Source organism: Rhinatrema bivittatum, chromosome 9 (assembly GCF_901001135.1).
Source record: "Rhinatrema bivittatum chromosome 9, aRhiBiv1.1, whole genome shotgun sequence".
Classification (NCBI taxonomy): domain Eukaryota; kingdom Metazoa; phylum Chordata; class Amphibia; order Gymnophiona; family Rhinatrematidae; genus Rhinatrema; species Rhinatrema bivittatum.
In genome coordinates this window covers 442,501-469,357 of record NC_042623.1, presented here as the reverse complement: position 1 = coordinate 469,357, position 26,857 = coordinate 442,501, and the positions used below count along the sequence as shown (strand labels likewise).

At 44.4% G+C, this 26,857-nt stretch overlaps 1 protein-coding gene across 1 annotated transcript in view; it reads right to left on the bottom strand.

The window, feature by feature from the left end:
• CD36 (CD36 molecule) overlaps positions 1-26,857 on the bottom strand; it is a 142,817-nt gene that overhangs the window by 32,601 nt on the left and 83,359 nt on the right. The window contains exons 5-7 of the mRNA XM_029616476.1: positions 23,682-23,773; positions 11,441-11,487; positions 3,091-3,160 (exon numbers count right to left, since the gene is read on the bottom strand). Coding sequence (XP_029472336.1) covers positions 3,091-3,160; positions 11,441-11,487; positions 23,682-23,773 — 209 coding nt within the window. The remainder of the gene's footprint in view (positions 1-3,090; positions 3,161-11,440; positions 11,488-23,681; positions 23,774-26,857) is intronic.

Here is a 26,857-nt window from a genome sequence, read left to right as displayed (position 1 = left end):
TATAGCATGGGTTATTTTTCCCTATATGCATCACCTTGCACTTATCCACATTAAATTTCATCTGCCATTTGGATGCCCAATTTTCCAGTCTCACAAGGTCTTCCTGCAATTTATCACAATCCGCTTGTGATTTAACTACTCTGAACAATTTTGTGTCATCTGCAAATTTGATTATCTCACTCGTCGTATTTCTTTCCAGATCATTTATAAATATATTGAAAAGTAAGGGTCCCAATACAGATCCCTGAGCCACTCCACTGTCCACTCCCTTCCACTGAGAAAATTGCCCATTTAATCCTACTCTCTGTTTCCTGTCTTTTAGCCAGTTTGCAATCCACGAAAGGACATCGCCACCTATCCCATGACTTTTTACTTTTCCTAGAAGCCTCTCATGAGGAACTTTGTCAAACGCCTTCTGAAAATCCAAGTATACTATATTTTTAGAAGGTGTTCGACAAAGGTGTTCGACAAAGTCCCACCTGAGAAGCTTCTAAGAAAACTAAAAAGTCATGGGATAGGAGGTGATGTCTTTTTGTGGATTGCAAGTTGATTAAAAGACAGGAAACAGAGAGTAGGATTAAACGGTCAGTTTTCTCAGTGGAAAAAGGTAAAGAGCGGAGTGCCTCAGGGATATGTACTTGGACCAATGCTTTTTAATATATTTATAAATGATCTGGAAAGGAGTACAATGAGTAAGGTGATCAAATTTGCGGATGACACAAAATTATGCAGAGTAGCTAAATTTCAAGCGGATTGTGATGAATTGCAGGAGGATCTTGTGAGACTGGAAGATTGGGCTTCTAAATGGCAGATGAAATTTAACGTGGACAAGTGCAAAATAATGCATAAAGGAAAAAATATCCCTTGCTGTAGTTATACAATGTTAGGTTCTGTCTTAGGAGTTACCACCTAGGAAAGACATCTAGGCATTAGGAATGTGAATCATTTTTATAACGAATTGAAATATCGTACAATATTTCTAAATTCGTTATATATTGGGTAAAAAAAGAAACAATCACTTTCCCCCCCCGAATTTTCGTAAAAATTGTTTTTCGGGTTAGTGCGCGCTAACAAAAAAATGTTTATTTTTGTTATTTTTTGTTACTTTTTGCTATTTTTTGTTAGCGCGCACTAACCCGAAATCCAGTTTTTCATGAAAAAAAAACGGAAATCTGCGGGAAAACGAGATTTTCCCACATCCAGACAAACCCGAAACCGGGAACGATCAGGCACCCGATTCACATCCCTACTAGGCCTCATAATGGATAATATATTGAAACTGTCTGCTCAGTGTGCTGCAGCAGTCAAAAAAGCAAACAGAATGTTAGGAATTATTAGGAAGGGAATGGTTAATAAAACGGAAAATGTCATAATGCCTCTAGGAGGTTCGCGCGCAAGTTATGCCTGCCAGAGTTATGCCTGTAGGCGTAACTTCATCAAATAAGGTAAGGGGGGATTTACGTAGGGCCGGGAGGTGGTTAGATAGGGGAAGGGGGGGAAGGGGGGGAAGGGGAGGATCCAAAAAAAAGTTCCCTCCAAGGCCGCTCTGATTTAGGAGCGGCCTTGAAGAGAACATGGAAAGCCATCGGGCTCCCCTTGTGCGCACCGACCCTGAATTTTATAACATGCTGATAAACTCGGTAATAAACTCGGCATCCGTTTCCTGAACCCCCTGGCTATGTGGCGTTTAGAAAAACCGATGCTGATAAACTCGGTGATAAACTCGGCGTCCGTTTCCTGAACCCCCCTGGCTGTGCGGAGTTTAGAAAAACCCATGCTGATAAACTCGGTGATAAACTCAGCGTCCGTTTCCTGAACCCCCCGGCTGTGCGGCGTTTAGAAAAACCGATGCTGATAAACTCGGCGATAAACTCAGCGTCCATTTCCTGAACCCCCCTGGCTGTGCGGCGTTTAGAAAAACCGATGCTGATAAACTCGGTGATAAACTCAGCGTCCGTTTCCTGAACCCCCCGGCTGTGCAGAGTTTAGAAAAACCGATGCTGATAAACTCGGTGATAAACTCAGCGTCCGTTTCCTGAACCCCCCTGGCTGTGTGGCATTTAGAAAAACCGATGCTGATAAACTCGGTGATAAACTCAACGTCCGTTTTCCTAACCGGTGGACGGCCAACACCGATCAGGTTCTCATTAGCAAGGAGGCACTGGGGGTGTGCAAGTGACCCTAGCGCCTCCTCGATAACGAGACCCCTAATTTAAATATTGCACTGCGCCCCCAGCAGGGATATCTGGGAGCGCGTTAAGAAAACAGGCACTGACTGTTCAGCGCTCGCTTTCTGTGCATGATTACTGCATCGGCCCCTTAGACTGTAAGCCCTTTGGGGCAAGGACTTACTAAATAGCGGTATATCTAAATTAGTAACTTGCCATGAGCTTGGATTTGGAAGGGCAAGTAATTAGATTTAACCTAAACTCCAAAGGAAGAGTGCTTGCAGAATTTCCCTCTGAAAGTTTATAGAAAGTTTCTGGGGTGGAAAGTAGCTGTGGACTTTGCACCTGGGTGGGCTGTTTTGAAAATTGCACCCAAAGTAGTTTGTAACTTACTGCATGGATTTCACGAGAAAAACGAAGTCTCATTCTGCTGTGCGCATGATGGAGAGAATGTGAAGTGATGCGAGAACATCTCTCCTACCTGCAGGTGATGAAGAGAATGAGAAGTGATGCGAGAACATCTCTCCTACCTGCAGGTGATGAAGAGATTGTGAAGTGATCTGAGAACATCTCTCCTACCTGCAGGTGATGGAGAGAATGTGAAGTGATGCGAGAACATCTCTCCTACCTGCAGGTGATGAAGAGAATGAGAAGTGATGCGAGAACATCTCTCCTACCTGCAGGTGATGAAGAGAATGTGAAGTGATGCGAGAACATCTCTCCTACCTGCAGGTGATGAAGAGAATGAGAAGTGATGCGAGAACATCTCTCCTACCTGCAGGTGATGAAGAGAATGAGAAGTGATGCGAGAACATCTCTCCTACCTGCAGGTGATGAAGAGAATGAGAAGTGATGCGAGAACATCTCTCCTACCTGCAGGTGATGAAGAGAATGAGAAGTGATGCGAGAACATCTTTCTTACCTGCAGATGTCAGAGGTGAAGAAGCGAAGAACTTTATTCTTGTCAACAAAGGGAGGAAACGATGCAGCATCTGGCAGATAAGAAAAGGAGATGGTGTCAATGTGGAATACACTGAATACTTTCTCAGACAATGCACAAAGAGGTAATCCATTTCATTTAACAATTTAGGATTCCCCTGGGAGCCTTCCTTCTGCGCACTTTGAAGGTGAAAGTTCCTGGGGTAAAATACTCGACTCACAGGTATTTCAAAATGAATATATTTTAGAATCTGCATCCCACCCCCAGCACAGGTAAAAGTACGTGTCTGTGTTGTGGAAAGTGCACACCTGTAGTCACAAATAAGGGAGGAAGGGAAAACATTTTCAAATGCACATAAAGGTGAATTTCAAAAGCTCGGTGTGCAAATCAATTAGAGAATGTGGGCAGAAGCCGCCCAGACAGGCGGGTATCTCCCGCAGAGCGCACATCTCAAAGGTTTTCTAAAAGGTGCAGGGCATGTGCATGGTGTTGGTGGAGCATGGCATTTTGGGACATGGCCAAGAGACGTGCACGTATCTGCTTACACCCAGATCCAGTGCCACCTAAGTTTACTTCTGCTATGCAGGATGTTTAAGTTAAAAAATAATAACAACAAGCCATTTCTTCCGGGTTTACAAGGTCTTGGGTAACTTGGGGGAGTCCGGGCTATCAAACAAGGGAAGTTGAAAGGACCCGGCTCATACCTGGGTGAGTTGATGTATGAAGTGGAAACTGGTAATGGTGTAGTCATGCTTCCCTTATAAAATTCCCCAGCTTACGCTATAGAATCGCCATTTACATGGCCATGCATGCATCCACTTAAAATCTGGTGCACATGTGCGCAGCAAGGCCCTTTTATAAGATGCAAATATTTATAAAATGTTTGTGTAACTGGGCCGGGGCCAGCATGCACACCTGTGTGTGCCCTCGCGCCTGTTTGAAAGTTACCATCCCTTTGTACAAGTAGACACTCATTTACTCATGTAAATCCCTCTGAAGATTGCCACTCTGTATTATTATTCTGAATTTTCTCCTGTGGTAGAATGATGTCAGATTATATTCATAGTCAAACTCTAAGACGGTAACTTTCAAAGGGGCGCGTGGGTTCATCAGCCCGTGCCCAGGGACACAGTCATTTTATAACATATGTGCATATGGCCACGTGCATGGTGCGCACCTGTGCACCTTTAAAACCCCATTGATCTGCCTAGATTTTTTTGTTTTATAAGTTACACGTCATCCATAACACAAGTAAAGTTACATGGCAGGGATCCCGACACGTGCCAGTGTGCAAAAGTATTTCTTGTGCAAATTTTAGGTTAAAATCCAGGAATGACCACACCCATGCCCTGCTCCTTTTGTGCACGCAGCGGCATTTATGCTTTTAAAATCCACTCAGAATGCACCGGGCCACCCTAAAGGTGATTTTTAAAAGCCTGACATTCACAATGATTAGGGCCTGTGCGAATATGTTGGGCTTGTGCAAGCTGAGTGGATTTTTTAAAAAAAGCATTCCCAAAAATGCTGCTGCGCACACATCTGAGAATTTCTCAAAAGGGGCGGGGCATGGTCTGGGCATAGGCAGTATTTGGGAGTTTTGGGACTCTCACATGATCCAGTGTGCACTGAGACCCCCTGCCGTGTGCATTCACTTCTACAATGGATGGCACGTAAGTCCAAACAAAAAAGTAATGAACCATTTCAGAGGGGTTTAAAGGGTCTGGGGTAACTGGGGGTGTACAGGCTATCAAACCAGGAGGGGGACTGGAGGACCTAGCCGGTAACTGGGTGACCTGGAAAGGAACTGGTAAAACAGGCAATGCGTTGGTGTGCGTCCCTTTTAAAAACCCCCCCCCTTACACAGTATGGGCTAGATTTTAAAAGTCCTGGGCACGTAAGTCCTGTCAGATTTATGTGCGCTGGCGCACCTATTTTCCATAGGCCGCCAGCACGCGCAAAGCCCCAGGATGCATGTAAGTCCCGAGGCTTCGTAAAAGGGGCGGAAGGGGGCGTGTCCGGGGCATAGCGGCAGTCTGGGGGCGTGTCCTGGGGGCGTGCCCGGGGTCAGGGGGCGGTCTGGGGCGGGTCCGGGGGCGGGTCAGGAGGGTGGTCCCGAGTCCCCCGGCACTGCGGCCTGTGCCGGGGGATGCCGAGGCGGCGCGAGCAAGTTACGCCTGCTTCAAGCAGGCGTAACTTCCACAACAAAAGGTGGGGGGGGGGGATTTAGGTAGGGCTGGGGGGTGGGATAGATAGGGGAAGGGAGGGGAAGGAAGGGGAAGGTGGGTGGACGCGGAAGGAAAGTTCCCTCCGAGGCTGCTCCGATTTCAGAGCAGCCTCGGAGAGAATGGAGGCAGCCTTGCTTGTGCCGACCCCGGATTTTATAAGATACGCGTGGCTATGCACGTATCTTATCAAATCCGGCATACTTTTGTTCCCGCCGGTTGTGCATACTTATTTAAGATCTACCTCAGGATGTGGAACTTGTGCGCACTTAAAATTCAGTGCACACGTGAGCACAGCAGGGCTATTTTATAACGTGCACTCCAATACATGCGCATGTTATAAAATAGCTGAGTCCCTGGGCGAGGGCCGACGAGCGTGTGCACATGTGAGCACAGCAGGGCTATTTTATAACGTGCACTCCAATACATGCGCATGTTATAAAATAGCTGAGTCCCTGGGCGAGGGCCGACGAGCGTGTGCACATGTGAGCACAGCCGGGCTATTTTATAACGTGCACTCCAATACATGCGCATGTTATAAAATAGCTGAGTCCCTGGGCGAGGGCCGATGAGCGTGTGCACATGTGAGCACAGCAGGGCTATTTTATAACGTGCACTCCAATACATGCGCATGTTATAAAATAGCTGAGTCCCTGGGCGAGGGCCGACGAGCGTGTGCACATGTGAGCACAGCAGGGCTATTTTATAACGTGCACTCCAATACATACGCATGTTATAAAATAGCTGAGTCCCTGGGCGAGGGCCGACGAGCGTGTGCACATGTGAGCACAGCAGGGCTATTTTATAACGTGCACTCCAATACATACGCATGTTATAAAATAGCTGAGTCCCTGGGCGAGGGCCGACGAGCGTGTGCACATGTGAGCACAGCAGGGCTATTTTATAACGTGCACTCCAATACATGCGCATGTTATAAAATAGCTGAGTCCCTGGGCGAGGGCCGACGAGCGTGTGCACATGTGAGCACAGCAGGGCTATTTTATAACGTGCACTCCAATACATACACATGTTATAAAATAGCTGAGTCCCTGGGCGAGGGCCGACGAGCGTGTGCACATGTGAGCACAGCAGGGCTATTTTATAACGTGCACTCCAATACATACACATGTTATAAAATAGCCGAGTCCCTGGGCGAGGGCCGACGAGCGTGTGCACATGTGAGCACAGCAGGGCTATTTTATAACGTGCACTCCAATACATACGCATGTTATAAAATAGCTGAGTCCCTGGGCGAGGGCCGTCCCCCCCATCCCAGACACCTAGATCTGCATAAATGAAGATACCCCCACTGCTGAGTGAGGCCTAAAAATGGCTGGAACTAGAAGCAGTGATCTGCAGTCCCAGGTCCCTAACCTAGGCAGAATAGCAGATCTAAAGCGAGGTACCTCAGGTTTAGGCCCCTAAACTGCATGGTTTTCAGCTTAAAATGTAGACATTTAAATGTTGCTGAAATTGTGCCAAACTTTAGCTGTCCAGATCAGGCCCTCAGCAGCCTTAAACATTGGTGTTGTAATGTTCTCAGTATTTAATAGCTGAAGAGAAATGACATCTCCTTAAAACGAGCAGAATAGAAAAGCCACTGATTTACCAAATGTAGAGAAACATTTTAACCTTTTCTGATAAACTGCTTACAAACAACTTAAAGCAATGACGCACCTGCAGTACAGGACTTTGTGGTGGATGGATGTTGAGTGTAATGATATGAAAACCATGCTACTAGGAAAAGAAACTGCATAATTTCCTTTAGCTTTTCTCATGCACGGCTGCCCAGTACTGGAACAATAAGTCACATTTCCATCTTCCTTCCGCATTGAAGTACTTCCTGGGTCAGATGTACTAAACGTTTTCCCAATTTGAAGGACAATTTTTAAATCCCCGTCTCATTTGCAAAGCAACCCTGGGAATGTGAAAGAACCTATGGAATTACAAGCAAACTTTTATTTATTTGTTTATTTATTTGTTTGTTTGTTTGAGTTTTATATACCGTCATTCAGTAAAGCCATCATAACGGTTTACAAAATTTAAATTGTAACTCTTTTAACAATTGTGCAAAAGTATAACAATGTGCATATTAAACATATTAAACTTTTAAAGGAAACTCCACAGTTCCCTATTGAAAGATTAGCAGCTGACCAGAGCCATGAGTGCAAAAGTATCCACGGGCTTTGCCTCTACTTTACAGCACACACAGAGATTTCCAAATGAAAAGCCTGCACAGGTGCAAAGTCAGTGCCATAAGGAGCGCACACGGAGATGTATAATGTATAATGCTGGCTAGCACTGCCGTTTCCCAGCCACTTACAGCTGTGAAGCAGTGCAGATACTTCCACACACAAAAGGGCAGGGCACTCTTAATAACCCAGTAACAAGATTTTAACATTGCACTTATTATAGAAAGGGGCGTTTTTCAGAAAGCTTAGTTGCACCCGGTTGCCCATGCTCCTCGTTGATCACATATTCAGCTGTTTACTCCTACTCCTTATTGCTCACTGTTTGATAGAGATGTGAATCGTGTCATATATCGTCTTAACGATCGATTTCGGCTGGGAGGGGGAGGGAATCGGATCGTTGCCGTTTGGGGTTTTAAAATATCGTGAAAATCGTGAAAATTGTGTAAATCGAAAACCGGCACACTAAAACATCCCTAAAACCCACCCCGACCCTTTAAAATAAATCCCCCCCCTCCCGAAACCCCCCCCCCAAATGCCTTAAATTACCTGGGGTCCAGCGGGGGTCCGGAACGACCTCCTGCGGTCGAATCGTGTTGTCTACGGCCGGCGCCATTTTGCGCCGCCATTTTGCAAAATGGCGCTGGCCGTAGACAACACGATTCGACCGCAGGAGGTCGTTCCGGACCCCCGCTGGACCCCAGGTAATTTAAGGCATTTTGGGGGGGGGGTTCGGGAGGGTGGGGGATTTATTTTAAAGGGTCGGGGTGGGTTTTAGGGTTGTTTTAGTGTGCCGGTTTCCCCGCCCTCCCCCTTCCCCTCCCCATTCCCCCGATTAACGATTTTTTGATGATAAATCGGGAGAATTGTTATTGTATCGTGGCTCTAACGATTTTTGACGATTTAAAATATATCGGACGATATTTTAAATCGTCAAAAAACGATTCACATCCCTACTGTTTGAGGCTTACTGTATCATAGTTTATACTGCTTGACACCTACTGTTGAAGCTTAATGTAATATAGGCTCTTCTATCTATTTACCGCTCGATGTTTTTACTGTTTTATGCTTATTGTAATTCTAACCCTAACCCTTCGACAATTGTCTCCTTTGTCCTGCACTGTCCTTCTTTTCCTCCCCTATCTCTCATTGTTCTTCTCTTCCTCACTTTTCCCCTTTATCCCTCCCCCTGTTCATTGTATTTCTCCTCAGTTCTATGTAAACCGTTGTGATGTTTATTCGAATAACGGTATAAAAAACCAATAAATAAATAAATATGTTTGCCAATTTTGGTACCAAAATGTGCATAGAAGTTTTATAATAATTTAAAGAAAAAACATCTTCTCCTAAGCACCCTCCCCCCCACAATGATTTAATCACCTCCTCTATTTCAAAGTGTGAGACTTCTTTATCAAGAATTCAGGTTTCTGCAGGAGTCAAATAGGTAAAGAAATTTTATCAAGAAATGCTTCCACCTCTATATCTATATCAATGGCCTCTTGCGAATATAGGGCCTTATTTTCTAAGGCTATCGCACGTTTGCGCTACCAGCACAAGCATGCAATAGCTAGAAATTGTAGCGCACACCTGCGAAGGGGACATCGGGGTGGAGTTGGCCCCGGAAGAGGAGGAGTCTGGGCATCACCGGGGCCAACTCTGCGAAGACAGCGCAGACAGCGAAAAGGTAAGGAGCCTATTGGCTGCCTATTTCGCGGGAATAACTACACCTTTTATGGAGTAGTTATTCGGCGCGTCGCCAGCAGCGATCGCACCGCGGCTGTGCAATCACTGTCAGCTAGCGCAGGACCGCCCCCTGTTACCACCTAATTTTCTAAGTTCTGCGAACTTAGAAAATCCGCCCCATAATTTGGTAAAAAAGAGGCAAAGCATTCACTAATTTCAGCTGGGTCATTCACCAATCCTCTGCCATCCAACTCTCTTTCAGAGACAAATCTATTTGTTAAAATGGAGTTGAGCTTACGAGCAAGGAGCCTGCCAGGTTTGTTTCCCTGATCATAATATTTGTGACCAAACCCTCCTCATATGAGCAACCACTTTACGATCAATGAGAGCATTCAAAGCACCAGGCTTATGGACCAAAGTTATTCTCAACTCATCCAAAGAGGACTGCACATTCCTCCTAATACCCTAACCTCCCTTCTCAACCTATTTTCCTCCTCTTGTTTATGGCGCTCTTTAACGCAACAATATGACCCCGAACCTTGCTTTGCATGCATCCCAAACTAAATTTCTATACACATCCTCTGTTTCATTTAAAGAACAGTATTCCGAGTCAGCCCTCAATAGATTCAACATTCTCGTCATCCTTCAGAAGAGCATCCTCTATTAACCATTTCCAATGTAACAAACAGTTCTGTTGCAAAGAATAAGTGATAAAGACAGGGGATGGTCTGACCAAGAAATAACCCCTATTTTCGCCATGTGCACTCCTGACAATAGTGTTTTCCCTCCCCAGGCGTGGGCTGATGAACGTGCGCACATGTGCATCCTCATACCACACTGAAAGTTACCATCAAAACACTTATTTTTTTTCTCTTATTTTTGTTGAGATATTCCCAAATGTGCTTAGGAAGGGAAGACAACAACATGGTAAATTTTGTATTTTCAAAACAGGGATAGTAACTAACTTTCAAGCCAAACACTGGCGCACATATGAGTGCATTCATTGGCCGTATCCAGGGACAGGGCTATTTTATAACATACGCGGGTATATCCTTGTCTGTTGTAAAATAGCCTGGCTGTGCACACAAGTATGCTCATTTTAAGTGGACATGCACCTGTGTGTACAATTCTCGTTTCTACCGTGTAAGTGGGGGTATTTTAAAAGGCACTCATGCCAACACCGTTGCCGCTAAGATCAGTTCCTTTCCAGTTTGCCCATTAAATTGGTCTTCCAAGCCACCCTACTTTAATAGCCTTTCTTCCCTCCTGTTAGCCCCAACCTTTAAAACCCTGCTGATCTGCCTGGTTATTTTGTTTTGTTTTATCACATACACGTCATCCATAACAGAAGTAAAATTATGCGGCAGTGGACACAGCATGCACCAGTGCGCTTAAGTATTTACACACAAATTTCTGGTTAAAATATTGGAACACCCATGCCCCACCCAAATCTCGCTCACGCCCCTTTTAAAATACTTTTCATTTGTGCACGCAGTAGCATTTACACAGGTATCCAGGTGGCCTTTAAAATCCGCTCGCGCACACCAGCTCGACATATTCCTGCATTCCCTGATTGATGTGCATGTTGGGCTTTTAAAATTCACCTTTAAGCATGTTGTTTTTAGGGAAAGAATATCCATGGGAAACACAAGTGCAACTCTTTGTGGGTACTTTTTCCCTAGGGCAATCTTTAAAGGGAAAGTGTGCACAGACTTTGCAACGATCTGAATAGTTTTAATAATTGCCCCTGGGGAGGGTAATTTCCAAACAGCTCACACAGCATTAAAGCCTGAATACTTGCAAACTTTATTTTCAAAGCAAGCTTTGGAAATACTCAGATAATTAGTCTAGTATTTGGAACCATGCACTAGTGTAAAATTGCACCTCTTCTTCAGAGGCATAAATTTCCTGCATGCAATTATGTACATGCATTTTAATTTAAAAAAAATGTGTGCAATGCCAACTTCACTCCCAAATGCCTGTGCGAGTTCATGTAAAAGTACACAGGTAAGCGGGCTCTGCATGTACCATCACATGAGTGAGCTCTGAGCTGTTCACACACAGAAAACCAGATTCAATGCAAAAAAAATGACTTTGAAAATTACCCTCTGAGCAGCTAGAAATCTAAGGAAGGATCCATGGATAATTTGTAACTAATCTATATTTTTTTACTTCCTCCTATGCAGGATTTTAGAATAAAACAATAATTCTTCAGATTGAAATAATGTTTAAATGTACCTGTTCCATTTATGATGCTACAGTATCCGTTCCAGTAAGAGAGATTTCTGAAAAGATATAGTCAGTTTTTATTTTATACTACTATGCCAGTTTGAAAAACACTAATTTTTATTTAACAAAAATATTAACTTCAACCAGCAGAAAATACAAATCAGCAAAATTGTAAATGTATCTTTGCTGGAATGAGGCTGCAGGTACTAAAAAGGACTTCTCCTTATTTGGAAAAAGGGTAGGGAACCCCCCGATGTCAGTGCTTAAGTTGTGATATTAGTAACGGAGGGCAGGAGGGAGAGAAAAGGGTCCCCACTGTCTGGAAGGAAGTGTTTTCATATTTAAATGGGTGAAGAAAGGGAAGTGATGGAGCCTTGGCCTGCAGGGACCTGGAGAGAATGAAGGAGGGAGGAAAAGCCATGGTTTGCACTGGGACCCTCTTAAAGAGCAACTAGCTCAGGCTCTGTTGCAGCACCTGAATTTGTACAGCCAGGGTGGATAGCCACTGCTGAAATTGCCCCTAACCTTCCAGCTTTTTCCCAGCCTGCCCAGAACTGGCTCGGCTAAATAGAGCCACCTAGTGAAATTTGGGTGGAAATTTTTCAAAATCTTTTAACTGGCTAAGTCCTTACTTAGCTGAATGTTGATCCCATCTCTATGCAAATGGCAGAAGTTTAAAACATTAGACTGGACAGTTGGACAGTAACTTTCATACCAGCGCATGGGCGTACACTTGCACCCAGGGATGTGGCTATTTTATAGTTTGTGCGCACACTATGACATGATGCATTTAGGTGCATATAAGTGCGCAGAATAAAGGGCGTGTCATGGGCGGGCTTCACACGTACATGCGTATGACGTATTTTATAAGGGATGCACACTTATGACATGATGCATTTAGGTGCATATAAGTGTGCACAAAAAAGGGTGTGTCATGGGCAGGCTTCACACGTACATGCGTATGACGTATTTTATAAGGGACACACACTTATGACATGATGCATTTAGGTGCATATAAGTGTGCACAAAAAAGGGCGTGTCGTGGGCGGGCTTCACACGTACATGCGTATGACATATTTTATAAGGGATGCACACTTATGACATGATGCATTTAGGTGCATATAAGTGCGCAGAATAAAGGGCGTGTCATGGGCGGGCTTCACACGTACATGCGTATGACGTATTTTATAAGGGATGCACACTTATGAATGATGCATTTAGGTGCATATAAGTGCGCACAATAAAGGGCGTGTCATGGGCGGGCTTCACACGTACATGCGTATGACGTATTTTATAAGGGATGCACACTTATGAATGATGCATTTAGGTGCATATAAGTGCGCAGAATAAAGGGCGTGTCATGGGCGGGCTTCACACGTACATGCGTATGACGTATTTTATAAGGGATGCACACTTATGAATGATGCATTTAGGTGCATATAAGTGCGCACAATAAAGGGCGTGTCATGGGCGGGCTTCACACGTACATGCGTATGACGTATTTTATAAGGGATGCACACTTATGACATGATGCATTTAGGTGCATATAAGTGTGCACAAAAAAGGGCGTGTCATGGGCAGGCTTCACACGTACATGCGTATGACGTATTTTATAAGGGATGCACACTTATGAATGATGCATTTAGGTGCATATAAGTGCGCAGAATAAAGGGCGTGTCATGGGCGGGCTTCACACGTACATGCGTATGACGTATTTTATAAGGGATGCACACTTATGACATGATGCATTTAGGTGCATATAAGTGTGCACAAAAAAGGGCGTGTCATGGGCGGGCTTCACACGTACATGCGTATGACGTATTTTATAAGGGATGCACACTTATGACATGATGCATTTAGGTGCATATAAGTGCACAGAATAAAGGGCGTGTCATGGGCGGGCTTCACACGTACATGCGTATGACGTATTTTATAAGGGATGCACACTTATGAATGATGCATTTAGGTGCATATAAGTGCGCACAATAAAGGGCGTGTCATGGGCGGGCTTTACACGTACATGTGTATGACGTATTTTATAAGGGATGCACACTTACGACATGATGCATTTAGGTGCATATAAGTGTGCACAAAAAAGGGCGTGTCATGGGCAGGCTTCACACGTACATGTGTATGACGTATTTTATAAGGGATGCACACTTACGACATGATGCATTTAGGTGCATATAAGTGCGCAGAATAAAGGGCGTGTCATGGGCAGGCTTCACACGTACATGCGTATGACGTATTTTATAAGGGATACACACTTATGACATGATGCATTTAGGTGCATATAAGTGTGCACAAAAAAGGGCGTGTCATGGGCGGGCTTCACACGTACATGCGTATGACGTATTTTATAAGGGATGCACACTTATGAATGATGCATTTAGGTGCATATAAGTGCACAGAATAAAGGGCGTGTCATGGGCGGGCTTCACACGTACATGCGTATGACGTATTTTATAAGGGATGCACACTTATGAATGATGCATTTAGGTGCATATAAGTGCGCACAATAAAGGGCGTGTCATGGGCGGGCTTTACACGTACATGTGTATGACGTATTTTATAAGGGATGCACACTTACGACATGATGCATTTAGGTGCATATAAGTGTGCACAAAAAAGGGCGTGTCATGGGCAGGCTTCACACGTACATGTGTATGACGTATTTTATAAGGGATGCACACTTACGACATGATGCATTTAGGTGCATATAAGTGTGCACATTTGCTACAGCCTAATTACGTGAGGCAGTGCAAACTTTCATTTTCAATCTTGTATTTTCCTTTGCTGGGATGGTCTCTCTAGGTGATTGGACAGAGAAGCAGGTCAAGGGGTGGGAAGCAGTGTGTCAGGGACAGACTGGGACCTATTGGGGGAGTCTGGGAGAGTGGGGAGACCAGGAGAGTATGTTGTACCAAGCATTGAGAGTGTTTCTCATTCTTAGGAGCCCCTTTTCAAGATTATGATTAAAATAGCTGCATGGGTAGTCAGATCAATATGGCTGAGAAGAGAAAGAGAGAGGAGGAGGAGGTAAGCCTTACACATAGTTTACAGGATTAGGACACAGTTTCTGGATCTGTCAGAAGAACAGTCATGAGCGGGTTCAGGTTCAAAGAGAAAACCATACAGTACCTAAGCCAGCTGTTAGATCTGGACCTGCAACCTACCACCCAAAGGGGCTATGCATTACCAATACACCTCTAGGGGTCACATCGGGAATCACTCAGTCTGCCACCTCTATGTGTGTAGTGCAGGTCCTGGCTGTGTTGCTCAGGAAGACGCAACACTTTACAGCCTTCCTGAGCAGAATACAGCAACAGCATAAAATAATGACTGTTTTATCAAATAGCGCATTTCCCCTCTGTCTTAGGAGCTTTGATTGCACTCATATCCCCATAAGGACACCAGGGAGAGACAAGGCTGCCTACCGCAACCACAAGACTTCCACGCCCTCAATATGCAAGTGGTCTGCAACGTCATCATCATGAACATCGTGCCCAGGTTTCCAGGATCTACTCAAGATGCCTACATTCTCTCGCAATCCAGAATTCATGATGGCTTCCAGGAAGGACACATCACTCTGGGATGACTTCTAGGTAGGAATTAAACTATCACTTCCACTATATACTAAGTTCATTGCTTCCTATTGTCTCACTCATATTTAGGTTGCCCGAGTGTTGGCACTGCAGGCCTGCTAAAAACTGGTCCTGTGAACTGACGCACCCAAAATGTATGTCTAACCCAGCTTTTCTGTGGCTTCTCCCCTATAGGTGATAGAGGCTATCCACTCAAAACCTGGCCCATGATCCCCATAGCTGCCCCAGGGACTGCAGCTGAGTGTCAGTACAACAGGGCACATCGGAAGACAAGGCTGACATTGAGAGAACGTTTGGCTTACTTAAAAACCATTTCCACTGTCTGGACAAATCAGGAGGGTGCCTCCTTACAGTGCACCTAAAGCCTGTGAGATTTTTCTAGCCTGCTGAATGCTATATAACCTTGCCAAAACCAGATGCATGCCTTCTCCAGAGGGACAGCAAGAGATTCAGGAGGAGGAGGAGGAGGAGGAGGAGGAGGAGGAAGAGGAGCTGACTCGGGCACAATTGCAGAAGCTACATCACATGAGTTAAAGGCAGGCTGTAAAAGAAAGAAACACTCTGATATAAAGAGGAAATGTGGAAAAAAGGATTTGCATCCACATAAAAGCAGGGGAGTAGCTTGCTTGTTACGGCGGTTACTACCCCAAACCAAACATGCCTGATACTTCACTTTCAATGCATATCCAGCATAGCTCTCTGCTTCAGCAGCAGGGGGAATGAAGAAAAGATGATTTATATTCAGACATCTACCAACAAGGATTGAAGTATATAGTCTGGGTAAAACAAATAAGCATGGGTGTAGCTTGCTTGTTATGGTGGTTACTACCCCAAATCAAGCCTGATACTTCACTTAGAATACATATCCAGCGCAGCTCACTGCTTCAAAGGCAGGGGGAATGAAGAAAGGAGGATTTATATTCAAACAACCAACAAAGACTGAATTGCCAGGCTGGATAAACAAGCATGGGAGTAGCTTGCTTATTTCAGCGGTTACTACCCCAAACCAATTAGCTGGATATTTCACTCAGATGCAGCTCCAGCACTGCTATCTACGATGGTGGGGGTGGAAGAGAAACAGGACCAAAAAAGTTATTTAAAGGGACAAGAGTAACAGAAAAGTATGAAAAAAAAAGTGTGAAAACTTGCTGGGCAGACTGAATGGACCGTTTGGTCTTCTTCTGCCGTCATTTCTATGTTTCCATATCATTTCTATGTTTCTATAAGACATTTCAGAAGATGAATATGAATTTATTTACAAAAAAGGTGAAACAAATTCTAAGAAAAGAAACATTGGCTTCCTTGGCCAGCCTATTTTTCATGCTTCGGGAGGAGGGGGTTTTAGGTTTTTAGGTTTTACATATTTTACATGTCGAGTCGCTTCGGGAGGAGGGGATTTTAGGTTTTTAGGTTAAAGTTGGTTAAAGTTGGGATCCACTTCCTGGTACCTGTCATTTCAAATGTCATTTGAAATGACAGGTACCAGCACACCCAGGATACTGTATATGCGCTGTATAAAGCGCCTATACAGTAAAATGGATTGCGCTTCACGGATGCTTCTTGGACGTGGCTTGCATTTGCAAGCTATTTAAATACAGAATCGAGCGGTAGGTGAGCCGGACTGTGCGTGCGGCAAACGCGGGTGCGCCCGGCACTAACGCAGCTCTTCCTACCGCTCCTTACTGTATCGGTCTGTATGTCAGAGGACCTACCGCTGCCATTGCTCCACCCCACTGACATAGTAAGGGCAAAGGGTCATTGGAACCCGTTTCAGTGCTCGCAGCCGACGGACCAACGCCAATACATCGCTCCCGGACCGCTCCTGAACGCCCGCTACACCGACTGACATTTTTATCAGATCTCGGGGGTCTGGAGGGTGGGGGGTGGTAATGAATTTATTACGAACATCTTGGGGAGGGGTCACGAGGGGGGGCAGGTTTCATTCATTCGGCAACTCTTTGGGGGGGCAGGGGGTGGGCTACTGTTTTTCGCGGGGCTGGGGGAGGGGGGGCAGGAGAGTGTGGGGTGGTTAGTTTAAGAGAACTTTTCTCATAGGGTTGTTTTTTGGGGGAAGGGGGAGGTTCACACACAAATACATACACTAAACTTGCACGATCTCGGGAACGCACCAAAATAGCCCTCCCCAGACCACAAAACAAATTTGGAAGTGCAAATTTGGTTAGGCACTCCCCTATTTGGCTACATAATTTGCACAGATGCCCAGGGACAGACCACATGTAGCACCAACAATTTTAATTTCCCAGGTCTTGGGAGGGGGCAGGAGGGTGGGGGGTTATTATTTGATTTAAAGGGTTGGGATTGGGGGGGGGGGTTCCCACAGAAATAGAAAGACAAAGGTTTTCTGATCTGAAGGGTGGGCAGTAGGCAGGGGGAAGTGACAGTGAGGGGAGGGAGAATGAGGGGGGAGGTGAGTGTCAGGGGAGGGAGAATGAGGGGGGAGATGAGTGTCAGGGGAGGGAGAATGAGGGGAGAGGTGAGTGTAAGGGGAGGGAGAATGAGGGGGGAGGTGACAGTGAGGGAGGGAGAATGAGGGGGGAGGTGAGTGTCAGGGGAGGGAGAATGAGGGGAGAGGTGAGTGTCAGGGGAGGGAGAATGAGGGGGGAGGTGAGTGGCAGGGGAGGGAGAATGAGGGGAGGGGTGAGTGTGAGGGGAAAGAGTTGGAGTGGGGACAGGGGAGGGAAGGGGGGGGGTTAGTGACCAAGGGGGAGGAGGATGAGTGACTGAGGTAAATGAGCAAGGGGAAGGGAGGGAAAAGAACCTGACTCTGCCACTGCAACGCATGGCCGGGTACTAGGGATGTGAATCGTTTTTTGACGATTTAAAATATCGTCCGATATATTTTAAATCGTCAAAAAATCGTTAGGGCCACGATACAATACCAATTCCCCCGATTTATCATTAAAAAATCGTAAATCGGGGGAAGGGGGAGGGCAGGAAAACTGGCACACTAAAACCCCCTAAAACCCACCCCCGACCCTTTAAATTAAATCCCCCACCCTCCCGAACCCCCCCCCCCCCAATGCTTTAAATTACCTGGGGATCCGGCGGTGGTCCAGAATGGCGGCGGTCCGGAACGGCCCCCTCAATAGAATCGTGTTGTCTTCAGCCGGCGCCATTTTTCAAAATGGCCGCCGCAAAATGGCGGCGGCCATAGACAAAAACGATTCGACGGAGGAGGTCATTCCGGACCCCCGCTGGACTTTTGGCAAGTCTTGTGGGGGTCAGGAGGCCCCCCCAAGCTGGCCAAAAGTTTCCTGGGAGTCCAGCGGGGTTCCGGGAGCGATTTCTCGCCGCGAATCATTTTCGTATGGAAAATGGCGCCGGCAGGAGATCGACTGCAGGAGGTCGTTCAGCGGGGGTTCCGGACCGCAGCTGAACGACCTCCTGCACTCGATCTCCTTCCGGCGCCATTTTCCGTATGGAAAATGGCGCCGGCCATACGCGTATGGCCGGCGCCATTTTCCGTACGAAAACGATTCGCGGCGAGAAATCGCTCCCGGAACCCCGCTGGACTCCCAGGAAACTTTTGGCCAGCTTGGGGGGGCCTCCTGACCCCCACAAGACTTGCCAAAAGTCCAGCGGGGGTCCGGAACGACCTCCTCCGTCGAATCGTTTTTGTCTATGGCCGCCGCCATTTTGCGGCGGCCATTTTGAAAAATGGCGCCGGCTGAAGACAACACGATTCTATTGAGGGGGCCGTTCCGGACCGCCGCCGTTCTGGACCACCGCCGGATCCCCAGGTAATTTAAAGCATTCGGGGGGGGGGGTTCGGGAGGGTGGGGGATTTAATTTAAAGGGTCGGGGTGGGTTTTAGGGGGGTTTAGTGTGCCGGCTCACGATTTTAATGATTTTTCACGATAGTTTACACACCCAAACGGCAACAATACGATTCCCTCCCCCTCCCAGCCGAAATCGATCGTTAAGACGATCGAGGACACGATTCACATCTCTACCGGGTACCGCTAGTATTTTATAAAATGGCTGCGTCCCTGGGCATAGGCCGACGAAAGTGCATATGTGTGTTTGTTTAAAAGTTACCAACGTAGGTTAGCCATCACTGGGCTAGTCCCTATGACACGTGTGTCAGAGGTTACACGCCGAGACGTTTTTGCTGACACGCGCAGCGTTTCGTGGACTATCGGGAATTTTTTTTTTTTTTTATCGGCTGTGCCGAGCTTTTTTTTTTTTTATCGGCAGTATATATATTAAAATTATAACTTTTTGTTATTAATTAGAGCTACAAATATCACAAAATTATGGATTTTGTAGAAGTGACACACCACCCGAGTTATGCTCGTTTTTTTAATGAATTTTGACACACTGAGCTCAAAAGGTTGGCCATCACTGGACTAGTCACTACTTATCACTGCACAACAGCAGCATGGGATCTATTTACTGTTTGGGATCTTACCAGGTACTTATGATCTGGATTGACCACTGTTGGATACAGGATACTGGGCTCAATAAACCCTTAGTCTGACCAAGTATGGCAATTCTTATGATCTTATGCTCTGGCAATCAGGAGGATGTATTGTCACTCAAGTGGAGAGAGATAATACTCCTGTTAACCAGTCCTTTCAGATCAGACTGGTCATCACAAGGAATTTCCTGAGGAGGGAATGAGAATCTGTTTGGGATATCATGAATAACCCAATCATGGACAAGCTGTGTCTTCAATTTCTTATTTTTGTTTCATGCCTTACCAAAATTAGCACTCAAAGTGTGTTGCAATCAGTGCATACAAATCAATTAACACATAAAATAAAGCACATATGGGGTAATTTTATAAGTGTGACTAAATTAGGTAGCAAATTTACATATAAGTTCCACCAATTTTCAAAGTGGACTTACATGCAGAATATTATCTCACCAAATTTGCCTGCTCACAATTCCACCTGCTATTATGCGTGAATGCATGTTATTGTATCAAGGACCATCTTGGAATGATATTAATATGGTAAGTTTTTATATGTGAATGCATGTTATTATACTGAGGACCATCTTAGAATGATATTAATACGGTAAGTTTTTATGTGTGAATGCATGTTACTGTATCGAGGACCATCTTAGAATGATATTAATACGGTAAGTTTTTATGTGTGAATGCATGTTACTGTATCGAGGACCATCTTAGAATGATATTAATATGGTAAGTTTTTATGTGTGAATGCATGTTATTATACTGAGGACCATCTTAGAATGATATTAATATGGTAAGTTTTTATGTGTGAATGCATGGTAAGTTTTTGTGTGTGAATGCATGTTACTGTATCGAGGACCATCTTAGAATGATATTAATACGGTAAGTTTTTATGTGTGAATGCATGTTACTGTATTGAGGACCATCTTAGAATGATATTAATATGGTAAGTTTTTGTGTGTGAATGCATGTTACTGTATCGAGTAGGGGTGTGCATTCGTTTTGAACTTATATGTAAAACGCTACTTATTTTTTTTTTTTAACTTAAAAAAGTGATGAGGCGAAAACGATCGGATTTCCAACTTATTCAACATAGCTATGTTGAATACGTTGGAAATCGCGATCATTGATCCTAAATAAAAATTTAAACCCCTCACCCTCCTTAATCCCCCCCAAGACTTACCAAAACTCCCTGGTGGTCCAGCGGGGAGTCAGGAAGCCATTCCTCTATTCCTTTGCGAGGACCACATGACGGGCGCGTCACTCCGACGTGACGCGGCCGTCATGTGGTACACCGCGGTTCCGCTCCCGGACCCCTCGTTGGGCACAAACGGAACTTTTGGCCAGCTTGGGGGGGTCAGGAGGTCCACCGCGGTTCCGCTCCCCGACCCCTCGTTGGGCACAAACGGAACTTTTGGCCAGCTTGGGGGGGTCAGGAGGCCCCCCCAAGCTGGCCAAAACTTCCGTTTGTGCCCAACGAGGGGTCCAGAAGCGGAACCGCGGTGGACCACGTGACGGCCGCGTCACTCCGACGTGACGCGGACGTCACGTGCTCCTCGCAAAGGAATAGAGGAATGGCTTTCTGACTCCCCGCTGGACCACCAAGGAATTTTGGTAAGTCTTGGGGGGGATTAAGGAGGGTGAGGGGTTTAAATTTTTATTTAGGGAACCGGTGCACGTATGGACATAGACTCAACTTATGGAATTCTCCATATGTCCATATTGACCGAAATTGACCCCCCTTTTCGACTTATGAACATAAACTTTTTGTCTGCACATCTCTAGTATCGAGGACCATCTTAGAATGATATTAATATGGTAAGCTTTTATGTGTGAATGCATGTTACTGTATTGAGGACCATCTTGGAATGATATTAATACGGTAAGTTTTTATGTGTGAATGCATGTTACTGTATTGAGGACCATCTTGGAATGATATTAATACGGTAAGTTTTTATGTGTGAATGCATGTTATTATACTGAGGACCATCTTAGAATGATATTAATATGGTAAGTTTTTATATGTAAATGCATGTTACTGTATCGAGGACCATCTTAGAATGATATTAATATGCTAAGTTTTTATGTGTGAATGCATGTTACTGTATCAAGGACCAACTTGGAATGATATTAATATGGTAAGTTTTTATGTGTGAATGCATGTTATTATACTGAGAACCATCTTAGAATGATATTAATATGGTAAGTTTTTATGTGTGAATGCATATTATTATACTGATAACCATCTTAGAATGATATTAATATGGTAAGTTTTTATGTGTGAATGCATGTTACTGTATTGAGGACCATCTTAGAATGATATTAATACGGTAAGTGTTTATGTGTGAATGCATGTTACTGTATCGAGGACCATCTTAGAATGATATTAATACGGTAAGTTTTTATGTGTGAATGCATGTTACTGTATCGAGGACCATCTTAGAATGATATTAATATGGTAAGTTTTTATGTGTGAATGCATGTTACTGTATCGAGGACCATCTTAGAATGATATTAATATGCTAAGTTTTTATGTGTGAATGCATGTTATTATACTGAGGACCATCTTAGAATGATATTAATATGGTAAGTTTTATGTATGAATGCATGTTATTATACTGAGGACCATCTTAAAATGATATTAATACGGTAAGTTTTTATGTATGAATGCATGTTATTATACTGAGGACCATCTTAGAATGATATTAATATGGTAAGTTTTTATGTATGAATGCATGTTATTATACTGAGGACCATCTTAGAATGATATTAATACGGTAAGTTTTTATGTGTGAATGCATGTTACTGTATCGAGGACCATCTTAGAATGATATTAATACGGTAAGTTTTTATGTGTGAATGCATGTTACTGTATCGAGGACCATCTTAGAATGATATTAATATGCTAAGTTTTTATCTGTGAATGCATGTTATTATACTGAGGACCATCTTAGAATGATATTAATATGGTAAGTTTTTGTGTGTGAATGCATGTTACTGTATCGAGGACCATCTTAGAATGATATTAATACGGTAAGTTTTTATGTGTGAATGCATGTTACTGTGTCGAGGACCATCTTAGAATGATATTAATACGGTAAGTTTTTATTTGTGAATGCATGTTATTATACTGAGGACCATCTTAGAATGATATTAATATGGTAAGTTTTTATGAGTGAATGCATGTTACTGTATCGAGGACCATCTTAGAATGATATTAATACGGTAAGTTTTTATGTGTGAATGCATGTTACTGTATCGAGGACCATCTTAGAATGATATTAATACGGTAAGTTTTTACGTGTGAATGCATGTTACTGTATCGAGGACCATCCTAGAATGATATTAATACGGTAAGTTTTTACGTGTGAATGCATGTTACTGTATCGAGGACCATCCTAGAATGATATTAATACGGTAAGTTTTTACGTGTGAATGCATGTTACTGTATCGAAGACCAGCTTAGAATGATATTAATATGGTAAGTTTTTATGTGTGAATGCATGTTACTGTATCGAAGACCAGCTTAGAATGATATTAATATGGTAAGTATTAAACAGGCATGTAGGCCTGCACTCATTTTATAACATAAGCACGTATATGCCTGCATGTTATAAAGTAGCCTGAATTCACACACGAGTGTGCAATTTTAAGTGGATGCACGCCAATGCACACAAATGCTGCTTCTATCGCATAAGTGGGGGATTACCATTTTTCCCAGTTCACCCAGTTAAGGGATAAGACTTCCAAACCCCTCTAGTTTAATAGCCTCCCTTCTCCCCTGTTAGCCATGACCCTTAAAACCTGGCCGATGTCTTTTATTACTTGCACGTCCTCCATAGCAGAAGAAACGTTACGCAGGAGCAGACCCCAGCGCACGCCTATGTGCCTAAGTATTTACACGCTAATTTGAAGTTAAAATCCAGGAACACCCATGCCCCGCCCCTTTTCATTTGTGCATTGAGTGCAGGAGATACACGCGTACTTGGGCAGCTTTTAAAATCCGGTTTGATATGCCTATTTTGTGTGCGTGATACCAAATCCCACCCAGAATTCCCCAATCCGGCCCATTTTTTCTATTTGCATTTATGAGTGACACTGCTAGTATAAGCATAATTCAGGCTTTTAGAAAATACATGTGTAACTTCTACTCATGCACTGAAACCTTTAATCTCTGTGTGCCGCACCATCAGGTGATACTTACGCTGAGCCCTGGTAGTACTTAATTATTGCCGTTTTAGAGAGGTCACCTTTCCCAGTATAGACAGTGTAAGTGCCATCAGCAGTGCCGTTATACTGTAAAAAGAAGAAATGAATGAATGGAATTTAGGATTTCTGCTCAGGGAAGATGTGCTAAGCTTTATTTTCCAGAGACGCAGAATGAGAAAGAACCTGTGGTACAGATAATGCCAAACTCCAAATGCCGAAAGAAATTAGAGATAGAATATAAAGATAAAACTGCAGAGAGGGCTTTGAATTGTGCATAATCAGAGGTTCTGTTCCAGCAGATTAATTACATCTGAGCTCAGATCGCATTTGTCTTCTGGCAATCTTAGGGGATCACATTAGCCTGCCCATGTCTTAAAGATCAACTTCTAATATAATAAGGAAAAAGCAGAGTCATCACAAATTCAAAGAAGAAAAGTTTTCCTAAATGAAGTAAAATGATATGTCCAGCCCTGGTTTCAGCAATGTAATTTCAATGGTGATGATTCCTTCATGTTAAATACAATTGAGATTTTGGAATCAGTTTCTTTTTTATTTATAAAAAAAATTTCAATCTGAGATATCACATCGGTTTACATTCAGGTACTGTAAGTATTTCCCTATCCCCAGAGGGCTCACAATCTGTACCTGGAGGGTAAAGTGACTTGCCCAAGGTCACAAGGAGCGACAGCAGGACTTGGTTTGTAGCCCCCTGCTCTAATCACTAGGCTATTCCTCCACTCCCCCTGGTGCATGTGCAGCCCTGGTTTCAGCCCACTCTAGCAAGCTGCTCATAATTTTGTAATAATAACATCCACCCAAAAATTCAAGAAAAAGCTAAAAACCTGGCTGTTCAAGCAAGCGTTCCCTGAATAATATCCTTGCCCCCCCCCCTCCCCCATGCCTCACCCCTAGAATCCCCCCCCTCTCCTTACCCTCGCTCATCTCCCACCCTTGCAATTCTTCTCATGTAAATAATAATTGCAAAGAACATTCCTAAAACCGTCTATATGTAAATAACATTCCACATTGTATATAATAATGTATCTATTCTTAACCAATTAATCGCTGTCATCAATGTTTGACTGATCTATATAAAATTATTATAATCTCTGCTCACTTCCTCCCCTGTTACCTGCCCCTCCTTCAATGTAATTTCTCTCTTGTTAATGAGTTAATTGTAAACCGATATGATGTCCCAAACGAATACCGGTATATAAAAAACATTAAATAAATAAAAATAAATAACACACCATGAAAAACTCTCCGACCCAAAATGAGGTATCGTCAACAATGTTGGGTCATCATATGGCTCAATGTGACTGGCAGTAACCCATTTTAAGATTAAGGAAACGTTTTGCAACATTTACATGTGGCACAGCTGATAAAAATATTTTGTATGTTATGCTTTTTTGGCATTAACCGTAACATTAAGGGGTACATTTTAAAAAACAGCGCGCACCAGGCGCAAACAAAAGTATGCCAGATTTTATAAGATACGCGGGTAGCCGCGTGTATCTTATAAAATCCGGGGTCAGCGCGCGCAAGGGGGTGCACGTTTGTGCAACTTGCGCGCGCCGAGCCCTGCGTGCGCTGCCCGTTCCCTCCGAGGCCGCTCCGAAATCAGAGCAGCCTTGGAGGGAACTTTTCTTCCACCTCCCCCCACCTTCCCCTCCCTTCCCCCATCCCTACCTAAATCCCCCTACTAACCTTTATCCATGAAGTTACGCCTGCCTCCGGGCAGTTGTAACTTAAGCGCACCGGCTGTCTGCTGCCGCGGCACTCGGTCACGCCCCCAGACCGCCTCCATGCCCCCGAACACGCCCCCAAGCCGACACCACGCCCCCCTGGCCACGCCCCTGACCGCCCCTTTTTGCAAGTCCCAGGACTTACGCGCGTCCCGGGGCTTGCGTGCGCCGCCGAGCCTATGCAAAATACACGCAGGGCTTTTTTTTTAAGGGTTATGCACATAACTTATGCGCGTAACCCTTTTAAAATCCGGCCCTATGTGTCCGCATTACTGTTAACACAAGTTTGAGGTTTGGAGGCCTTAAAATGCATTCATATGCTTTAGTAAATAGGCCTCTATAGGTACACAATGCTGGGGTTCATATCAGGACCTACCACTCAGAAAAGGACCTTGAGGGCATTGTGGCAATAAGGGCAGGGCTAATTTTCAGAGTTAGCTCATATTCTCTAAAGTCCATGGCTATGTTTACCCTCGGACTTACACTCATTTTCAAAGTAAAAATACGCATGCATTTCCCATTTGAAACCTACCTATGAAGCATACCCATATATAGGAAATGCTGTTCCATCCATCTATATTCTAGAGATGTGAATCGGAAGCAGAATCGGTTCTGATTCCGGTTCTGATTCACATCGTGGGTTTTTTTCGTCCGGCCTGATTGCAGTTTTGTTTATCGGCTGCGCCTGAGCCGATAAACAAAAAACCCACCCCGACTCTTTAAAACTAATCCCTTAGCTTCCCCCACCCTCCCAACCCCCCAAAAAACTTTTTACAGGTACCTGGTGGTCCAGTGGGGTCCTGGGAGCGATCTCCCGCTCTCGGGCTGTCAGCTGCCACTAATAAAAATGGTGCCAATGGCCTTTGCCCTTACCATGTGACAGGGTATCCGTGCCATTGGCCGGCCCCTGTCACATGGTAGGAGCACTGGATGGCCCGCGCCATTTTTAAAGATGGCGCCGGCCATCCAGTGCTCCCTCCGGCTATTATAAGTAAGTCAGAGAAAGTACTCATGAGTCAGCCACTACTAGCAGCCAAGACAATCAGGATCAACATCGTCATCCTTGCCTGCTATTTTGTATCCAAATAGTGAAGCTGCTCTGGGCAACTAGCACACTGTTGCTAATTTCTTGTCAGAAAACTCTGCTATTCATCCTCACTGACCAGTCTGGTGAGAAATAAACTATAGCTCTTGATACATTAAGAAGGTCTGAGAATTAATCCTGATTAACTCATAGAGATTAGTAGAATAATCCCTACATCGCACTACTTGAAAGATGGCTCAGTATCTTTTTTCTGCTGATGGTCTTCTCACAGTGAAGACATTAAAAAAAAAATGCGGATCTTGCATTGCACTAAAATGCCTGCACAATCTGTGTGTGATTTCTTGCAGGATTCTCTCTCTGGATCCTGGATCCCTGGGTAAT